Source organism: Gavialis gangeticus, unplaced genomic scaffold (assembly GCF_001723915.1).
Source record: "Gavialis gangeticus isolate Ggan-Ray unplaced genomic scaffold, GavGan_comp1, whole genome shotgun sequence".
In the NCBI taxonomy this organism is placed as follows: Eukaryota; Metazoa; Chordata; order Crocodylia; family Gavialidae; genus Gavialis; species Gavialis gangeticus.
Window position 1 is genome coordinate 342,359 of NW_017728965.1, and position 22,237 is coordinate 364,595.

A 22,237-nucleotide genomic window follows, 5' to 3' on the forward strand; every position below is an offset into this window, starting at 1 on the left:
CCTCCCTTGTGCAGCAGTTCAGTGCCCATCAAGCGCCTCCTGCCTTCTGGAAGAGGTTGCAGGCCTCATCTGGAATCCTAATCCTGAAGATCTTGCTCATGTGCTATTCAGGCCTTATTTAGATGCTGTCTGCAAGCGAAATAGAGAAACCCAAAGCAAGGGCCTCAGCATTTCATCCATAATGAACAGAAATTGTCCCTAGGAGTTAGGTATAGCCTTCTCAGATCCAGAATTCAGCACCCATCATGCAGCAGAAATAGCAGGAGGAAACTAGCTCTGCTGAAAAGGAAACTGTTACCATGGCCCCAAAGCAAGACAAATATAAACCCCACTGCACAGTTTAAAAAGAGGACTCGTTTTAATTCTGAACCATCAGGGTTAGGCACTGCAAGAAGCGCTATTTTGCTTAGTAAATACAACTTCTTTTAAAAAAAAATCAATATGGATACACCGTTTACAACACAAGGCACCAGACTCTATGTTTAAGGGTTTAAGTATGTGCCCAAATACCTGCTTAAAGCACCAGTAGACTTACTAGGCTGCCTGAAACATCCCAGCCCCAATCCTCCAGATCTCCCCTCCGATTCTCCTCTTACAGGCCCTGCGTCGTTTCATGACGCTCTGCGTACAAGGTGCGTCTGTTCTTACTCCCAAACATCCCAGCCTCCGCCCCTTTCACCCACATATCCATTGCCGTCTTTCCGTCACTCTAATGCTCCCTCTCTCCCTCCTTATACAATTTAATCAGCTCAAGATTAAAACCAGACAATAAGCCAAAGTGAGACAACAACGCAAACCACTGTTAGCTTATCTGCGTGCCTTTAACGGGCCAGAGCTGGCATCGAGCCAGATTGAAATGTTACATGTCCTATGAGCATCGATAGTTGAATGCCGCGTGGGGGAGAGAACAGCCATTAGTGCATCGGGAAGTATAAAGCAATAGCAAGGCTCTGTGCTAAACAACGAGGGAAAAGTGCAGGAGAGGAGTGGATCTGAAGGGAACCTTTCAAGCAGAAACAGCTACAAGGGGGAAGAAACTAAGGAAAATATAACAAACACTTGGATTTTCATGCTCATGTTAAACAAGTAGGCTAAGAGTGCAGTGGTAGCAAACATGCCATTTTGCAGAGTGCTGTTGTATATTATGTACTTATTAAAGCACAGTAGCTAAAAAAGCAGCCTTATAACTTTGACAGGCTGCATTATTCCTCCCCCGTCCACAAACCATACACAAATTTTTAAAATTTGTGCGTTATAAAATGGCATTATAGCATTTGAAGAGTATGGACATGGCTTTTAAAACCGTCACTTCATAAACTGCATCACATACTTCCTGGTTTCTCTTACTGGCTCTGACAGCCCTTCTGTGGTTTTCGTGGTCCCCCTGGGGATTTTCTAGAGTGCTCAAGCTCAGAAGAAGTGGCCAGATTTTCAGGAGAGCACAGCCTGCTGCTCACATACTCAGTGCTCGGGTGTTATTTAAAACCTAGTCCCTGCAAGACACGTCTGAGAATTCAGGCCTAGCTGTCTGCTAGCCACAGATCTCCAAGCGTTCAATAAAACCATGTACGAATTAAGTCACAACGCCCTCTGGCGTTATCCCCCGTTTACAGCTAGAAAAGATAAAATTGGGAGGCATACAAAAATTAAAGGCCTTATTTTTTAATTAAGTCTATAATTTGGGGTACATCATGTTGAGACCAGAGGCAACGTTTGCAGAAGTACCTACACCCTACCAAGAGCCAATAGGATTTAGACTCCTAATGCTATAGTATTTGATCCCCTCACCACCTTTAATAAACGGACTCTGCCAGGACTCTTATGGGATACGGCAGTGCTATAATCCCCAGCACTGGAAGCCCAGAGGGACTAACGCCAGTCTACCAGCCTCCATATCATGCCTGGGAAAGGTGCCAAGCAGGCACAGCGTGGCAGTGGGACAAGTGCCCACAGCCACTCTCAAGCTGACCACACCGCTGCACCTCCAGGACTGGGTGTGCTGCGAGCCAGATGGGTGGGTGGCGGGGGGGACACAGTTCTTGACGGCAGGGCCAAACCGGGCTGTATGCACAAAGTGCAAGTCAACTGCCTACGTCACGCTGGAAGCCTGTGTGGGGCTGCCAAGCCTTACCCCAGCACCCGAACACTGTGCCATCTTTCCGCCGCAGACCCGGGCTCAGCTGGTTACAAGAAGCCACTCAACACAGCTAAGAGTATCAGCAGGAAAGGAGCATGGAGCCTGGCCAGCATTCACACAGCACTTCAAACAACAAAGCTACGTTATAGGTCTACAAGGCACTTGGATGTCCCTCGCAGGAAAAGCAGAACAGCCGTATCATCCCCCCCCCCTGCCATTAATTAGCTCACGAGCAACTCTGCTGCCTTTCCAGTCCTTGGTGTGCTCGACAGTTCAATTCTTTCAACCACTGCTTTTTCATCAACAATGTTTTTTGGATGGATCTTGTGCTGGGTGGGGAATAATGGCTTTATAGTTTCCTGCTATTGTGGCGCAATGATTTTTTTTCTCTTTAGCATCCTGCTTCGTTTTCAAGAGACCTTGATTTGCCTAACAACCTTTTCCTGACATGTCTATTAATAGCAGTCCATTCTCATTTCCACCCAGAAGTGCTTTTCAACTGGACTAATCGGCTGTCATCTAAAACATATGTGAAATTCTCCTCCACCCCCGTGTTCGGCTGGTGAACAAATAATGACAGAAGAAGCATAAAAAAAGTATTTGATGTGTAAGGTATAAAAGCCAATTAGGAACCGTGTCAAATTTTTTGCACATTACAAAAACATGCATCTAAGCTTCTACCCCCCCCGTATAAAATATCTTCCCACGTACAGGCCAGATCAAAGCTCCCACTAACTTCATACTTGCTTATTATTTAAGAGGAGTTAATAAAGTGCAACTCCTTAAGAGGAATAAGTCGCATTACTAGCAGGAATATTTCCTCAAGCCCCAAACATTAAAACAGTGGCCTGATTATTATAAACACATCTACATTTTAAGATTTGATAATGCTACTTAATCTTCACAGCAAAGGTTGCTGCTGCCTCTGATCAAGTTTCTTGGCTTTATGGAGCTGCACAGTTCTTTCGTTAAGCTCCTTCGATGGCAAGTGTAATTAAAGCCAGTTCCAGTAATTGCCCAACTCCATGTAGGAATCGGGAGGTGCTGCTACCCCCAGTGACATTCGGCTGACTCCGCAGTTTCTCTCAGGTTAACAGAATCACACCAAGGAAAAGGAAGGCAAAAAATACCAAGCAGCCCAAGGACTCCTTTCTAGAAGGATTAGTGGTTCAAGTGACACCCCTCAGAAGGTCGCAATTCAAAAGCGCATCTGCCCTCCAAAACTCAAGCCCTAAAGGGCTTCATGTTCAGCCCCCAAAACAGCTATTCACTTCTGAGCATTTAAGTCGGGGTCGTTTTCCACCCAATGAAAATCCTCTACACATTTAAGGCCTAATTGTACCCTAAGTTTCTTCTCTCCCCCAATCCCCCATGAGCGCCTTTTATCCAGGCTTCAAACTCTGTACTAAATAAGCTTCACAACAGTCCTGTGAGGTAGCCAGGTGCCTTAATCTTCAGTTTGCAGCTCAAGAAACTGTACAGAGTCGGTCTTGTCCACAAACACAAGCTTGTGCAAAAGCCAAGAACACCAAGGCATTTGGACATTGAAGTCCCTTGTTATAACCTCTGCAACATGCCTCCCACACCATTTCTTAGCTACACAATCCCCAGTACCAGGAACAGAGAGGTTATGTGATGCAGAGCACGAGCAAGTGACAGAGACACTTTGAGACTCTTCCAAAGGGGTCACAGAAGGAGAAGCAGGAGGATGCTTCTCAGAGACCTGAGGATTGTGGGCCGGGTCCTCAGCTGGTAATGACTTCACTAGAGCAGTACTGGTTTATGCTCTTAATGCTGCAAAGAGATGTTTAGGCTCTGACCACAGGCCAGCTTTTCCTCCTTTCTGCCTTTTTTCTAGTGTTTTAGACCTGAGGCAGAAAGGCACAAGTCTGAGAGGAGTCTTGCAGTTTCCCTACAGTGTGCATTTTGAACATGATGGAAGACCACTGGCACACGTGGCCGTGGGGAAGAAGAAACCACACAAAGAACGCTCTTCACGTCCTGGCTTTTAAAGCCATTCACAGCCGTTGCATCACCCAGCCAGGAACATAGCACAAAACACCAGAGATTTGGTGACCTGCACCTTTCCCAAACATTATCTTTTTTTTCCAAAAAACTTAATGGAATTCAACTAGTTTCACAAGAGAAATAACAAAATGCCTTGCACAGGCCCAGTCGCTGTGCAACGGTGATACAATTGCTGATTTGTATGCTTCTGCTCAACTTATCTGAGGGAAGGCAGAATTAATGAGGCCGCATGTTGCGCTGTCTCTGCCTAGATTAAGGGGGAAAAAATCAGGAACTGGACCAGATTCAGAAGAACATGAAATGTCTATGCTACAACAATTACAGTCTCAGACTGCAACGCTCTTTTATTCCCTAACTGATGTCATGCTGGGCTGCAAATATTCCAGTTGCTCGACTGTATCCAAAATACATGAATAATAATGTCTTTTGGACCCAAATGTAAAGAACAATAGAGGGCCATATGTCCAAACAACAATTCATTACCCTCTTCTGCCACTGAAATATTAAATATCCAGATCACAGGAGAAATGAAAGCCCAGTTTCTTTACGGTATACATTTATAGGGCCTCTGACCGGGATCTCAGGAGGTAATTGTGCTAAAAGAGGAATGGAGCTAAGTTCAAAAGGGATCTTCAAGGGATTCAAAGATTTTGTATTTTTTTTTTTTTACCACAGTTGAAGCCCATGAAAAAGTATGCAACACTTCAAAGGATAAATGCCATATAAAATGGACTGAGAATCTTTGAGGGATGTTTATGAACAAGAGCAAGAGCATGTAAATCACTCTTTGGGGCCTTGGACTTCAAGCCAATGTAAAATAAGATGAACAGTTTTCAAGGGGTAGAAGTGAATGTAAAAGCACTGGAGGACAAAGGGGCACCTGATGCAAGTCTGTTTAGCTCCTCCGAGGTAAACCTAGTCCAGCTCTGCCAGATTTTTTACTAGCTGAGAGTCTAGCCCAGAGGCAGGCAATTATTTTGGGCAGAGGGCCACTTACTGAGTTTTGGCAAACCATCGAGGGCCGCATGACAGGCAGCCAGGGGCAGACAAAAATTAAATTTTCTAAATTTTTTAGGGGCCCTGCGGGCCCCATAAAATGGCCTAGTGGGTCACATCCGGCCCCCAGGCCACATTTTGCCTGCCCCTGGTCTAGCCCAAGCTCTCCTCTCCACCAGTGAAGTGAGCCTGGGTTTGCAGCAGCGTCCCTCAAAACAGCATGTGGCTTCCAGGCACCCTTTCCTCCCCCAGTGTGGACTCCTGGACCTAGGAGGAACCAAGCAGAAGAACAACCATGTCTACAACGGGAAATGACAATGGCTCTCACATAGTTCTCCAACTGCTCCAGGAATATGAAGATCAAGATTATTTCCAAAATATAAACAAATACCGGGGAAGACGTGAGGAACATAGGGATTCACATTTTACTGGGCACGTCTACACGTGTGCTGGACTGCGCAGTTGCTACTGCACAGTCCCAGCACCGCATGGGTCATTTCTGATGCTACTGCACAGTAGCGGCCGCATCACAGTTTGTTTTCGCCAACGCTACGTCACCGTAGCTCACCGCTACGGCGGGACAGCATCTTGTGGAGTCGGATTAGAGGATTGGAAAAAGGTTTCCTTACTGAAACATTCCTTTGCCTCTGTATAATCTCTATATAAATCTCCCCCCACCAAACGAAGACTACACAATTCCTCCTCTTGCAATTTTGGGTAAGTGATCTCATACTCTGGGGAAGACTTCTGGGGAAGTGGCAATACCCTTCCTTGCTACTGTGAATCAGCTCAGGAACCTGAGTCTGTTCTCAGTTAAAACTGCTGACTACAGCACAAACAACACTTGCCCAGTTGCGGGTGCAGGCAACACACTTCTTATACAGGGCACGGTTTTTAATCACGAATGCCTCAGGAAGAGTGTGTTTGATTCAGTGCTCGTGTGGCATGCACCCATTTTCTATACCTTTCAGTTTTCCGCTGGCCTCCTGTTGGTTTTTGATGTATAAAGTCTGCACGGGCCTGGGACCTGGCACTTAAATTGCCTCTTCCACATGCTCTTTGTTTAAAACAAAGAACAAAAACTTTGCTAAAAATCTGTAATTCTGCTTATGCCTAAACTCATGATGGCTTCAATGGGGTGTGCAAAGAATGATCAGACACAAAAGGGCACGCTCTGACCACTTCCAGGCATGATCGTGCTAGATGGGAAAAGCTCATTTATATTCCTCAAATGTTTCTCCTTTGCCGTCTCTCTGATGGGAAACATTAAAAAAAAAGAAAAAGAAAAAAAAAAAAGGAAATAAGCCTCAGAGAGAAGAGAGGGCTGTGTGAAGTTGAAGCAGCCATCCAAAGCAAGCTGGATGGGAAAGGAGTGAAAAGCAACTGCCTCACATCAAGCAGATCCAGGCCTTAAGAATGCAGTTTCCTATTGAAGACAGCGCTGCTCGCAACATCACAAAAATCAGCCAGCATTTGTCTGAACACATTTCCAAGTGAAAAGTACTGCATCTCCCATTAAACGTTATACACTCACTTTCCCAGCAAGCAAGGATAATGCCGAACCAGGAAAGTTAGAAGCTGTCAGTCAACAAGGATAATTCTTGCCAAGTCGAGCTGACACAAAGGTGAACGTAGTCAAGGGCCAGAACATCAACAGCAAGGCCGAGAGGCACAACGCACCTAACCGTCCCGGTGCACTGCTCATCGTCAGGCTGGAAAGGCTGCAGCCCCGAATGGCATTACATTCAGCACCAGGTAGAGCAGGGAGGTGCGGGTGCATGACCAATGCCTCTAGATGCTGCTGCAATAAACAAACCGCTTAATACCAGCTGAGGGCCAGCTAAAAATTGGTCGGCTAGAAAACACGTTCTGGATAGCGCAGCTCCCAGTGTCATTCACGAGAAGAGGGGCACTGGCCAGAAGAGTGCAGCAGAAATATTTGGCAACAGCTCTCTTTGAAGAAAGTAGCAGGAGCCACCTGCCTCCGCCCAGTGGGAACGAAGCTTTTATGCTCCAGACCATTCTGGGGAAGATGAGGGATTAAGTGCTCTTTCATAAACACATGACATGGGTTACTTCTCGAGAGGCTGCCAAATCCCTCTTTTCCAATGCATGGAAAAATTTAGGTCAGCTCTCCACTTGCATCTGCAGCGTCAGGAACGCTGCCCTTTCAGGGTTCACGCGCTCCCAGCACACCCAGCAGCAGCACACACAGCACAGATTTCCCTCATTCTTTCCTATTAGTCTCTTCAGCAGCCAGAGCTATGCCGGGGCCTGGACACAAACAGGGCAAGTCAGACATTAACTGAGGTCAAGTTGACCTGCTTTTGTTAATTGGTTACAAATTTGCTAAAGGTTTTCCAAAGAAACTTGGGAGTAGGGGCATGCTTCCAGGATAACAGTCTTAGGGGAGGAAGGAAATTAAGGGATGGAAGTGGCTTCCTTAGGAGCAAACCACACTCCGAGTCAGTGGCTTTGAAAGACTTGGAGCTGAAACCAGATACTGTTGACTTCAGAGGAGTCCGTCCACCTTTGAGCGCTACGGCAGGACAATGACTCAGGGGCAACAGTGCTACTCTGGGACTCGGGAAGGTTGGGTCAACCTCCCTGATCCAGCACAGACTTCTGGAGTATCCTCGGGCAAGTTATTTATTTAGCTTCTCCATTCCTCTTCTGCCGTGGTAATAAACACTTCTTCCCTACAGCTCAGAGACACAACGATACCTTAAAGTCTGCAAGCTGCCCACAGGTAAGTGCAGGGGGTCGGATGCAACCCAAAATGTGGAGTGCTCCTCTCTTTGTGCAAAATGAGAAGCAACACAGAGCCCTGGGAATCAAAGCCACCCGGCTTCAGGTTCCACTTATCCAGAGCTGCCACGAATACAGGCCTTTCCTCCTCCTCAAGAGCAACGTTGAATTGGACACACTGAGCCCCTGGACATAACTCGACGACTGCCACGGTCTCTTTTACATCACCGGCCTCCACGTTCTTCCTTCTCAGAGAGCCCGTTCCTTCGAGTGGCTGATGGATGAGAACAAAACAAACGCTCCACATGGCCCAGTGCAAAAGAAATGCACTTAACAGACGCTGGCGAATAAACAGCTGTTTCCTTCTGTGCTAATTGGCAAGAGCCACTAACGGCTTTGTGGATTAGAGCTCTCACTACCAAGAGGCCCCTACAGAATTGCACCATTACAACAACACACACAATTCGACCGAGTGGAAAATAACCTAAGAAATATCTGGAGGCACGTAGAGTCGCAGCAAAAATTCTGCCGTCTACCCATTAGTTGCAGTGCTCAAATGCAGTGCTACAGGCGTAAGTCCCTGAGAGACCAAGAGGAGTTTAAAAGCTAGAGAAAAAAGGAGCTTGAAATAGGGTGCACCCAGCTGTTTATGGACAAGCCTGATAGCAAACAACTAGACACTGCTGCGAATGAAAGGACCAACTCTGTTAGTGGGAAGCTGGATGTTAAAAGTCACAGCAGCAAACAAAACTTAGCTTGCTTCAATCCAGAGGCCTCAACGGGGGGGGGGGGGGGGAACTACCGAGTGACCATGCTCCAGTCATCTACCCTGTGATCTTAATTATTTGCATGATTAAAGGAGCCCTGTCCAAGCGAGTCTCCATTTTAATCTGGAAATACTGCTTGACTGAAGGCAGCAGACACTTCCCCGATATTAAGAGGAAGAGAAACATTTGCAGCAAGGAAGCCAAAGGCAGCTACTAGTAAGGGAAACTGGTAGCAACGTGCAGCCTTGTGTGTATTGAAGGCAGCTCTCCCTGCCCAGCAAGTTCCTCTTTCGTTTTTGGGCATCTGCGCAGAGCAGCACATGACACAGGCCTGGGCTCTACTTCCAGCTCTGCTACTTGCCCATTTGTAACGCTGGGCAAATCACTTTCCTTCTCCGAGCCTCAGTTTCCCTACTCATCTCTTGCCTCTCTCATTGACTCAGATTGGATTGCTCTCCAAGGCAGGAATTGGCTCTCATTACATGTAGCTAGGGCCCAATCTGTATTGAGAGGAGTGGAGGGAGTCTAACCGCTCCCGATCCTCTTTGGCCCTTCTGCTCTGGCAGCAGATAGCTCAGATACATTTCCAAACATGAATAATCCCTGAGCATCAATCAATATTGATCCTGCCACCCCTGCACTCACCCAAGTAACCTAGATCTGTCCAGTAACCACCTACCTGGTTCTCCTAGCTCTAGTCCACTACCTGCCCCTATCCCATTCCTTCTGGGCAGCTCACCCTGTTTGGACATCAGAACCCAATTCTCCTTCTATTACTCCCAATTTACACAGACAGAAGTGGGAGGAATACAAGACACAGACTAAAACTATTCCCTTGCCCCTGGTTAAATACTTGGGCTGTGATTTTTGGAAGTCGAAGGAATTCAGGGCACTCAACTCCCTGAAGTTCAACAGGAAGTGCCTACTGAACTTCTTTTGAAAATCCCAGCCTCAAGAGACACCAGCTCCTCAGTTAATCATAGAGCACAGTATTAGGAAGCAGACTGCAAACCCTCTAGTGTCTCTCTTCATTTTATAAACCTCCTAAGGAAGAAGCAGCTCCTGCCCCTAATGCATGTTCTCCACATTATTAAGATAACTGGTAGTCAAGTTCAAAAGGCAGTTGGTTTCCAAGTCACCAAGCCATAAAGAGGTATAATTTCTACTTGCTATACTTTCTCTGTATGATTATAACAGTGGTTGACTGAGTCAGTGCAATGCTTTCATCCAAGGACAGAAAAAATAGAGAAGGAAGAGAGTCCACTTAAAAAAAAAAGTCACTGAAACTAGCATGGGAGCCGAACTGGATGTGTTCAGTTCTCGTTAGGACAATACACAAGCCAGCACCATCAGAAAGACAATCTATCACATGCATTTCATTCTGATGGATCAGATTAGCATGGCAGTAAACAAAGATGATGAAATTTTGCTCTGACTGGCTCAAAGGACTACTCTGCAGCCTCATTTTCATCCATTATAAACAACAAGGAATTCAAGAACAGGAATTCCTTAGATCGATTTAAAATCATGTATAGAGCAGAAGAGATCACCCCTGTTCTTAGCAAGTGGTACAATACTCCATGAGTAGCCCAGAGACATTTAGGATTAAGGTACCATTCAAACTAATAGGCGCACAATCAGCCCTCAAGAACTCTGCAAACAAGCTTCTTAGCTTCCCAAGTGTAAATCGAGAAGAAATCAAGTCAATCACTTGACTTTGAGGTTTGCACAGTAGAACTGAGATCAGCACCTGATCTATTCTTTCAATACGCCCCACAACAATGCTGTGAGCTCAAAAAATGTTAAATACACCTTGTAACTGGGGAAACTGAGGCACCAACTGTTGTTGCTCCACTGAAGTTGAGAGAGCTTGGACAAGTGATGCCTGCTGATGATCTGACCCATTTGGCATTAATGATTTACACAGATGCTCACAGCCCATGGTAGAGATGGGCACACTCCTGACTCCTTCCTGTCACTACTAGGCCATACTGAACTCGTTCATTCAAACTAAAAGACAGATGAATAACGTTTATGTTGCATTAAAAAAAAAATGAAAAGAACACTCCAAAGCCTGATAATGGAAAAAACTAGGAGGAAGACTGTGTTTTGCTTTTAAACCAAATGACCTGGACCTGGGCTCAAGGAGAAGAACAAGTTATAGACCCCATAGAAGTATTTGTCCAGTCAGCCTTCAGCCAAGAAGAAAAATGGGGGGAGAGTGGGGCAGGAGAGGGGAAATGATTTGAGGACCATTGTTATTACAACTCTTCTTCCTTCAAGCTGAGTCCTGCATGTGCTGAGAAGCCCAGAGCCAAATCCCTAAAGCTGCATTGCTCAACTTAGGAAAAAGAAGCTGCACCAATTGAAGCCAGCTAAAGATTTGGTCACTACTGCCTAAACACTCCTGTAATAGGTACACTTAGAAACAAGAATGAAAGTCAACGAGAACACAGTCCAGCCTGGAAACAACAGCTTGCATTCTTGAGCTTGTATACGCTCCCCTTGGATGTGTTTGATGCAAAAGTTAAAAGGATGCTATCAAATTCAATTTAAGCTTAAAATTGAGCTTAGTGAAACCAAATCAAACACGCAGGGAGAATTCCTACTCCTCCAAGGTCAACGCAGAACTTCCCAAAGGCCGAGATTTCATCTCCAATTATTACCCAAACAAAGACCAATAGAAACATTTCCAGGTTTTTTTTCCCCTTTTAATTCCACTAGAAAAATGTACATAAACACTTTCCCCACACTGTTTGCAACCCAAATGCTGCTGCCCTGGCCTTGCCAACTCAGCACGGTGGGATGGACAATGAACCGACATACAACCTGGCTACTCTGCTTTCTTGGCCAAGCCTAGCATAGAAGAGGAGATAAACCACATCCATTGCAAACGGCAATTCAGTCCTCTCAATTTCCCTTCGAGTTTGTCATAAGGAACATCCCAAATGACTTAAGGAAGAAAAAGCGGATGTGTTTGGATCCTAGCCATCTTGAAGCTGAGTTTTTCAAATAAATCTAAAAGGAGCGAGGCACCCAATCCTAGGAAATCCCATGGGAGCTGCAGGACTAATCTTCCTAGGCCTTTCAGCGATTAAAACACATTGATAAAACATGCTTGCACACTGCTGTCAGGCTGCAATTTGTTTGTGGCGTTACAAGCTTAGGACACTAACGGGGAAGCAGCTTTTTAAAAGAAAAAAGTTGAAATGAACAATGGCTCCCACCTGCTTTGGGAAAAAATGAAAGGCCACCCACTAAGAGCATGTCCACGAGAGCAGCCCTCTCTGCTTCCTTGTGGAGAAAACTTTATATGAATGCTATAATTTTGCTGAGAAGAGAACAGCTGAGCTGAACCAGACCAACCCCTACAAATCTTTGAAGTCTAGAAAGATTATTCATCCCTTTTTCCACTGTGCAGCTCCAGTTGCTTAAGTCTGCCAATGAAAAATGTCCCCTTAGGCTTCCACAGTGCGAAAATACCCTTGTATTACTTCCATAGCTGCCAATTTTGCATGTGCAGCCATTGATTCTGGGGGCCAAATACAAGATGCACAGGCAGGAAGGACAGCAGTGGAAAGGTCACTCAAGAGACCTGGCTTGAATTCCAGCTCAGATACAGACATCCTGCATGACCTTAGGCAAGTCACATAATCTGCACCATGCCTCAGTTTCCCGTATGTAAAATGGGGTTAATACTTCCCTCTCTCACAAAGGTGTTTTAAATCTATTAGCGATTTTGAGGTGCTCAGATCCTACAGTAAGGGTGGCTATAAATTAAAGTCATCACATTTGAAACTGAAGAGGAAATAGCACTTTGATGCCAATAAAAGTATTGCTGAGGTCAAAAATTTAACTTAATTCGGCCAAGATCTAATTATCTTCATGCAAGATTAGAACATCAACAACCGCCAGAGGGTATGGAAAAAAGATCAAATTAAAAACAAGTTAGCAGGGTGCAAGCATATATCATGGAACAACTGCACAGTACAGAAGAGAGATATAGAAGCAACTTGGCCCGCTTCATCCAAGAGTAAGTTGCCCCACTTACCACAGCATAATTGCAGACATGGAGGCAGTTGCCCCACTGTCCCACAGGCAGTCCCTGCCTGGTATTTATGCACTTCAATTTGGCTGTTTTTCCATACCCTCAGATACCACTACAGATATACAAGCTATAGACATTTAAAATTTCATACAATAAGCCACCAACGGCTAGGAAGAAACTTCCCATGGTCAAGTTATTCCACAGTTGTTTCTTGCACGGGGTGACCATCTGTCCCAGGCAAACCTGAATACTCCCAGCTTCCAGTCTGGTCCTGGATGGCTGGTCAAAAGTCCTGGAGCAGAGTCTGGCGGGGACACGGTGTGGCATGGTACACCAGGCAGGCGCTGCTGCTGCTGGGCAGGAGCAAGGCGGGTGGACTGATCCCACATTATACCAGGCCGCTTTGAGGATCTATTTTAGACAACTACATATTTTGTAGAAGGACCTGGCATCTTGCCCCAATTGAGGCTTTAATGGGAAACGACATGACTGGGGCCCAAGGCTACATGCCTCCCAACCTGCACAACAATGACAGATTGTAGCAAAGAGGCTGAAGAGCTTTTTCCAATGCCTACTAACGTTATTTTCTGATGCTGACATGTTTCCCTTCTTTCTGCCAGATAAGGATCATTATTTCTGTATGTTACTCTCATAGTTCATAAAGAGCTCTGGACACCTGGGTTATATTTCCAGCTCTTTTCTTCACCCACTGCATGGCCCAGGGGCAAATCACTCAGTGGGAGATGTTCAAAGGGCACTTAGGCATGCAACTCCTATTCAAAGCCACTAGCATTTGACCCTGACTTTTATCAAGTCTTTAAAAACCTCTTCCTCATCCAGAAGTAATGGATCTAACACTATTTAGCTACCCTAAAAGGGTGTGCTGTCTATTTGAGATGCATATATGGCCCTTATCATAGCACCCAAGCACTACACAAATCCTAAATGCATTTATGTTCATAATACCCCTGTAAGATTTTTTTTAAATGGTATTATCCCCTTTTCACAAGTGGGGACTGAGGTCCAGAGAAACTAAGCGACTTGCCCAAAGCTATACAGAAATCTGTGGCTGTGTGAAAACCTGCATACAGGCCTTCCAAGCTCTGGGCTAGTACTCTTCCCATTAGACAATCCTCCCTCCACTGTAAGTGTTAATAAGTAACAAAAAATGCCAAGTAAAAAAAAAAAAAAGAAGCAGCTGATTCCTTACCTGTGTTACCAAGAGCCCTCAGGCAAACATGACTAAAAGAGTGTTACACCTGCAATCTTGTCACACATTACCTTGGTCAATAAAACTAAGATTAACAACAAAGAGCAGAACTTACCCTTGTAGAGCCCTTGTCACCCTGAGATCTCTCAATATTTTGTAGAAAGGCAATGTTATCCTGCCCTGGCACAGGCAGGGGAAACCAAGGAACACAGGAGAGGAGAGACTGGCCCCAGTGGGCTACTGGCAGAACTGGGAACAGAGCCCCGTGTCCTGGCCATACACCACACAAGTGAAACGCAGCTAATTGATATTTCCAAGGAAAGGTTAGACAGCTGGTATGCTCCGACTGCTGCCCATTACACTGGCCAGTGTCACCTAACTGTTACCTGGATCCCTTTTGGATCATTTGTGGGATCCCCACATATTTCTCATCTCTCACTTCAAATGTATGCTCTGCAGGAAAGAGCTTTTCTTCCTTGTCTCACCTTTGTGCAGCACCTAGCACGTTTGGGGCCCTTCGTTACTACCGCAGTCTAAACTAATAACAGTAATGGTCAGAATCACTTTCTGGTTCCCAAGCAAACTCAGTGCTGTTAAGTCCGAGTTGCCAGCATAGCAGGGAAGGGTTTAAACCAGACAGAAGTGTGAAGCCAGTAACTTTTCACAGGCCATGAAGGATCCAGGCCCCAAGCAAGGTCTATACCCTGAACATAACATTACATGCTAAATATGACCTGCCCCTGGTTTCTGTTCCCCTTCTCACTCACTCACATGCTCCTGTGGTTCATGACTACACCAAGAGATGAGTGCTAGTTTGCCATCGCAGTTGATCCACATGGAGGGTGAGATGCTGCCATTCCCACTGCTGTCTTGCAGTTAGACAGCTTCTGTAGTTGTCAGGCTGACACCGTTATCCAGCTAAATTATTTTAAGAACACTTTCAGTAGAAAAAGGAGAAGGATTATGAGTTCTCTTACAGAGGAAGGATAATCCTCCCTCCACTGGTTCAATTCCTTGCTCTGCCACAGCTTTCCTATCTGGACTTGGACAGGTCACGCATACCCAAATCTTCAAAGGTGTTTATGAACCTCAATCCTGCTGAAAAGGACTTAGGCATCCAATGCCTTTAAAAATGCCTGGGCCTTCAATTTTGCTGTACCTTAGCTCCTCAGCTGTAAAATAAGTGTAATGGGATGGCCTACCCTCAAACACTGGGAGGAAGATGCTGTACTTCCAAGGCTGTGAGATGCTCAGATGCTATGCACATGAGAGCCATATAAGTCCCTAGAAGAGAAAATGTGTTCATCAGCCAGTAGTTGATCCTCAACCCATAAGATCATAGAGGGTGCTGACTTCATCCATATATTTGGCTGCAGAATACGTTTCCCCTTGCTACAGAAATTGGTGTTGAGAGGCCATAGCTTTCTACTGAAATGAAATATGTGCTCTGGTGTGCACTGCCTAGCACAGACAAGCCTACGCATCAAAAGCTGCTCATCTCACATAAGAGACTGCAGGATGTCCCATAACAATTCACAGAGCATCAGCTGAACTCAATTCAATTTCCCCTTTGGTCTTCATCTGAACGATGACAACATGAGCGCTCCACTTCTAGGATCTCAGGCCCAGCTACCTCAAAACAAGTCCCATCTAGACCAGCTAAGCCTTCTGCATAACATTACTCAGCCTCCCCTTTATTCTGAGACTGTTTCACTTCCCGGTTCCCTCTCATGCCAGAGCAAACAGTGCGTGCCATCTAAAAAGAAAAAAAAAAAAAATCTAGATTTTGTAAATACCTAATTATGTCAAGCAAAACGTGAGACCCAATTCCGCCCCGCCTCAGCTTCAGTTGCCCAAAAAGTTAGAAGCCTAACTGCATCCCTAGGCTCCTCACAAGGAAGCCTCGCTTTCAAAAGTGCAGAGGGCGTGCAACTGGCAGTGACTTTGTGCTGCAGCTGTGTGACCTACCTGTAACTTCCACGAGGACTACAATATTCAGCCCAAAATGCACTGTGAAAAGTGAACCCCAGGCAACTTATACTGTACCAGGCACTCAGGAATAGCAAGGCCCATCAGAAATAACATTGCACAAACACCCACGATGATGAGAACGTTGTTTCCCCTGCACAACGATGGCCTCTGAGGCACAGAAAGGATGAGGGGCTGATCCTACAGCTGTGGAAACTTACAGCAAAATTTTCACAGATTTCAATGGGAGCAAGGCCCAGGCAAATTCCAGAGCCTCGATGTTACATCAGCGTGGCCATGATCCTGTCCCCATTGAAGGCCATGACATACTAACTTGAAGGCTGCAGGCTCTACCCGTATCACAGCTGGAAACAGAGTCCCAGACTCTTGTCTTCTGTCCCAGAGGAAAACTGCTCCCCAGAGCAAGGCATAGCACCTCGGAGCTCTCCCTCCCAGCCCCCAGCTCTAATCAGCAGGTTACATACACACAGAAGTAAATCCCCCTGCATCTCCCACAGTTCAAATTCCCTGCTTTAGATGTAGTATTTTTGGGGGGAAGAAAAAAGAAAAGAAACACACTCAAATGAAGCCTCCTCCCAACTCCCCATGAAACAAAACACATTTAAAAATAATGTCTTACTGATCATGGTGGTGCCTCCAGCCAGGGAAGCTTTGGTTCCTTGGAAGAAGTCATCAGCAGAGGTCATTCCCTGCTCTGGCATCTGGAAGCGGGTATGGACATCTATTCCCCCGGGGATGACCATCCTTCCATGGGCTTCAATAGTTTTCACTCCACCGGGCACAATCAGATTCTCCCCTATTTGCCTGGGTAAACAAGGTTTCAATCAGCAAGTCAGTCACAAGTGCTGTGCTATGCCAATATCATCATCAACAGGTCTCGATGAACTACCTGTCGTACCACCATCACATAACAGAACAAAAGCCATGCAACAGCCTGAATAATACTGCTGGGTAGCTGTCCTTCAGTGCATCGCATCCTGCTTTTCTGCCCAATTAAAGTCCCATTGAAGGCAGTGGGAATCTGGCAGCTCACTGCAGGGGGATCTGAACATGGCAACGCCACAGTTCATTCTGGGATGTAACAATGGCTTGGATTTTAACCTCATCTTGGAAAGGGCAGCAAGAATTTCTGTAAGGATTGCAACCTACTTGGTTATGCACTAAAACGTATGTACAGCAAGCGCAAAAATAAACCTGCACATATGCTTGTTACTAAATTCCTGAGGAGACCCAAAGGCCTCTCAGTCTGGCTATTAAAAGGGTTTATTTTTAAACGTACAACTGTAGATGGCACATTACAATTAATTAGGTGTCTTTCACTGGCTCCTCCAACCTGTTATTTTGATTAAGAAAGCAGATGTTCTGAGTGTAGCCAGAAACACAACATTCCTCATTGGTAACCTTTGGCCAGTTTATTTTTTCCTATGCATGTGATTCCAGAGAGCTCTGTAAAACAGTTCACTTGCCAGAACTGCATGTTTAAAGACCAAAAAACACAAAGGTGTGCTTGAGAGGAGCCCTCTCAGTCAGTGAGAGTCTTTCCATTGACTCCAATGGCTTTTAGACTGGGCCCCAGGCCAATGCACTATACCCTCAATTCAGAAGGTCTTGGGATGCAATTCAGCCTGGTATCCAACACGTGCCTGCCTTTAGGCACGAGGCATACTGCACGTGCTTAAAGATATGCATATGTTCAATTACCTTCCTTCAATGACTATGTTATAAATAGAGAATTTCATGCTTTATTTATTCAAATATTTAGTTTTCGGCATTTCTCCCTGATCTACCAGGACACGCATTAAATATTCGTTTTTCTTTGCTCCTCAAGGCTGAACGATCCCTCGTCTTTCTGCAAAGCAGGACTTAAACATTTCTGTTTGCAATCACACCACAAAAATCAAGCGGCACTTACTTTATCAACCCATCTTCCATGTAAATATCTGCATAGAAAGACTGGTCATCATTAACTATTTTACCACCCTTGATCAAAAGACGATCACTCTGAAACAGAGAACCATGTAACAATATGTAAGTATTCTGCAAGAAAACTGACAGCTTGTGGCATCATTTTGAAGATGAAAGAGTAAGGAAAGCAGCCTCTGTATTATACAATATGTATGTCACAAAACAAGTCAATGAATGTACTTTTAGCTGTAAAGATAAAACATTTTGTGTGACGGTCCTTTCATCATGCTACAGATCCAAGACACCAATAAAGTATGTTATCTACTAAAAAGGAGTTTGGTTTCATAAGGCTTGGTTGTTTTAACTGTACCTGCAACCAGTTAAAGCCTCATCCTTCACCATTACCTATTTAAACATTATTTTAAAGGACAGACAGCAGTTTTCATCCACATCCTTTTTAACCTCCTTGTAGGCAAAATTTCCTAAATACCCACACACTGAAGTTGCTACTTGGCTAACTATGAGTCAATTGCTGTCAGGGAAGTTGACCAAAAGTCTGTTACCATGGGTTACACAACACAAACAAGCTCATTTAATCCATCTATAGCAAGGATTCAATTTAGTGGATGCCCTTACCATGTTTCTATATAGCTACTGCATAATCAAATGAAAATAAGCATATATTAGCAAATGAAGTTCAAGAGAAGAATTTGAGGCATCATATTATTAAATTTCCCTCAAATTACAATGTAATTTGGTAGCAACAGAAAGGTAATTATAAAAAAGGCAGTTATCTTACATTGCTTTTTGTATATTAGCTTAGGTCACATAACGCCTTAGCAGCTATTTTAAGGTTTGGAAAAAAAAAAAAAATGCATCTTTTTTGAGATTTATTCACAACACCAAAAACGTACTCTAAAGAGCTCGGAGTAAGAAGGGAAGTGTAATATTAACATTATGTTAATCCATTTCCCCCAAAAATGGAAGTGTGCAGGTAATTAATTCTAAGGGCACTTGCATTATTGTAGTCAGAATTCGACTGTCTTGCGAGACGGACAGACGCTTGCTACTATTAACCTTTACAGGGTACCGCTCACCTCCTAGACATGTGTTGTGACATAGCTCTTTATGCTATTCCCATTTTCTCTGTATGAAAACAACGCCATTTCATAACCCCAAGGCCTAACAGTACTGGCCTTATGTGAAATCTCAAGGCTTTCCAAAGCCGATTCCAAGAAAGGTACTCTGTGACTTTTACACGTGCCTGTATGAACATTAAATTTAAACTGATAACAACAGACACAGGCTATTTATCAGGATCACCGCTGCACTGCACTCAGGCCTGTACGGACAGTCAGTAGGAAACAGCCCCTCCCCAAAGGAGATAACATCCAAATTTAAGCTAAATCAACCAGATTCTCAACTGAAATAAGGCAGCATAGCTCTTGTGGAGTAAAAGGGGCTACAAAGATTTGCACCTGCTGAAGATGTGGCTCAAGGCCCTTACTCTATTTGATCTATTAATCACTTAAAAATCCTAAGAGATGTTATTTTCTGGTCCTCCCTTTAGGCAAAGGGCAACAGAGAATTTGGCTCGAGGAAAGAGATCAAAAAAAAAAATCAAGATTTTAAACTTAAGACCTGCTGTGACAATAAGGTTTAATGAGCTGACCCGGGGCTCAAAAAGCCTGTTTGCCTTTTGGCGCCAGACACTACAGCAACTTATACTACATGCTCACCATTTCTAGAATCACCGCAGTGTTTATCCCCACCCAGCACATCCTCTGCATGCCATTAAAGGGCCCGCTGCCGTTGACATCAATGGGGGTTTTGCCACTGATGTCAAGGAGAGGAGGGGAAAACCCTAAATGCACTGAGCACCACTTAGGAAAGAATATACTAGCACCAACAAAAACAGGGCCTTGGACATTTTTATGCTGCTGTAAAAAGCTACTGCCAATAAACACCTCTCCTTCTGAAGCTCATCCAAAGCACACAATTAGTGGGAGTTTTTCCATTTGTTCCAACGGTCCTTCGGATCAGGCAGTGCATGCAGTCTACACGTAGCCGGGAAGGATGCTGTACTGCATTTATACCCGAGTACCACGCTGACACGTAAAACATTTCTCTACCTGTGAAGCCGAAATCCGACCTCTTATGAGAGCGAGATAACTCTGGATTTATACCCGAGTAAACTAGACCAGTACCCAGCTCCTCTTCTAGTCTTTGTCTTGTAAAGGGTATTCTAGTCACCCCAACACAATTCATAATCAGAGTTCATTCACAGGAAAAATGCACTGGATTACTGCTGGGCCACAGCAATGGTCAGTCCAGGAGCAATGTCCATCTGTATGCACCATCTAGACAAGCCCTTCAGATACTGGACTCTTAGTGAGAGGTCACTGATTTTGTCTGCAAGCCAGAAGTCCCATCTATCATACTCCAATCTGCAACGTGCTTCGGGCTGCACAAATGCTTTTTGAACAGTTGTCCAAATCAAATATCTCCAACCCCAGTTCCACCCTTAAAATCACCCGTCCAGTACCACAGACCTCCCATTTTTCCACCCTTAGCACTCAGGACCAGAATTCAGATGGGCGTGTCCTCAGATCTAAGAGAGGAACGATGTTACGCTGATAATGAGAACTCCTCAACCTTTACGTCAAAAAATATCTAACGCTTATTTTTTTGTAAGGGAACAGCCTTGCTTCTGCAGCAGAAAGTTCATATTGTTGAACTGTGATACCGGTGCTGGGATCAGTTTCCAGAATAATGAAATAACACGGCCTTTTACGTAACCGTTCCTTCCCTTTTCCCTCAAGGTTTCATCTATGAGTGGACTAAATTGCATTGCAAGAATATTCCTGAGGACAAGAAATTCTATTCCAGCCATGAAGCGAACGTTAATAGCGCGGGGAGTTTCTCCGGCACCAGCGCAGAAAACACAGTCCCTTTCTAATCATTGTTTTCACTGCACCAGGGAGGAGGATGGAAGATGAAAAGAACGAGCCCCATCTGCTCATCTCATCCAAGCAGCGCCATTACCTCCTGGAGAAACAGCACAAGCGCTGTCCCCAGCTCCTCACAATCACAGCCCTCTTTCTTTGGGAAAAGCAGGGGGGAAAGCTGCTTCCATCACAACAGCAAAATACAAAAAGCCTCAGAGCCAAGCCAAAACCTCCCCCGTCCCCCCACCCAAAACCAGGAAGGTGGGAGACACTCCAAACTGCACCGCCAGGCAGATATTTCTGTTCCTGACCCATATTTTCAAACTTGACTGCAGACTGTTTTGTTCTGATTTTAAACCTCTCCGTCACAGCCCCTCTCAAAGCCTATCTTCTCCCACTGCCCCCCACCCTACCCCTGCTGTCATTCTGCGTCCAGGATCAACCCCCCACCCCCTTTTCTCTCTATTCCCAGCAGAAAGGATTGCAACAAACACGACACGGATACATTTTTCCACCCATCTATTTTTCCCAGCGCTTAGGAAGCAGCCCCATCCAGATCATGCAGTTGGAAGACAGCTTCCTCAGCCCTTTATTCCAACCCTGCATATTCAATCTGCCATCCATTTGCTGGGCTCCAAGCAAGCTCAGGGCAGCAGCAGCAGCATCCCTGCCTTATGGCAATGCAAGGCTAGATCCGGTTTCGACTTTTATTAACTACGGCAACTTCCAAAACCCCACTGTTCGCCCCATCCCACCCTTTCCCCCCAGGCTGCAATCCCAGGAAGCCTTTGCATCAGCCCCTGATCTGATTACCTTGCTACAAAACCCTGCAAGCTTCCCCCAAGCACACAAAGGGCTTAATCCCCACATCTGCTCCCTCCTCCCCCACACAGCTAAACTCACCGTGATCCGTGGGATATTTTTCTTCCCCTGATAAGACATCTCGGGAAACAGCCCCCCAACAATCAAAACTGGGGTCGGTTTGTTCGTTCTTTCCCCCCCCCCTCCTAGTGGCGAATAGTTTTATTACTGAAAAATAAAAAGGAGAAGAATTGCGGCTCCAAGCAGGAGGGAGCTCCTGGCTCTGCGGGCTGGAAGAGTGCACTCGAGGAGGCTCGCCCTGCCCTTCGCAACCCGCAGGAACGGGGAGAAGCAGCAACCCGCGAGTCTCCCTTTCTTCCCTCCGCTCCCAGCCCAGCCCAGCCCAGCCCAGCCCGACACCGCGGGGCGGGATCCTCCAGCAATAAAAGCCTGAGCACAAGGAGGCCGCCGCCGCGCATGCGCCCCCTGCCACGCCCTTTCCTCTGCCCTGCTTGGCGCTGGATTGGCCGAGATCCTAATGCTATGCAAATGCGCGCGGCCGCCGTGCAATGGGAGGGGAGGAACGAGGGACCATGCAAAGTGGCGCAATGAAGGCGCCGGGCGGGGGCGGGACGCACCGCGCGGCCCCCCCGCAGCCGC

The 22,237-nt window shown here is 45.6% G+C and overlaps 1 protein-coding gene across 1 annotated transcript in view; it reads right to left on the bottom strand.

The window, feature by feature from the left end:
- DPYSL2 (dihydropyrimidinase like 2) overlaps positions 1–21,980 on the bottom strand; it is a 55,455-nt gene extending 33,475 nt beyond the window's left edge. Inside the window, exons 1-3 of the mRNA XM_019503980.1 lie at positions 21,680–21,980; positions 17,836–17,924; positions 16,543–16,727 (exon numbers count right to left, since the gene is read on the bottom strand). Coding sequence (XP_019359525.1) covers positions 16,543–16,727; positions 17,836–17,924; positions 21,680–21,718 — 313 coding nt within the window. The 5' untranslated portion in view covers positions 21,719–21,980. The remainder of the gene's footprint in view (positions 1–16,542; positions 16,728–17,835; positions 17,925–21,679) is intronic.
- Positions 21,981–22,237: the final 257 nt, after the last annotated feature.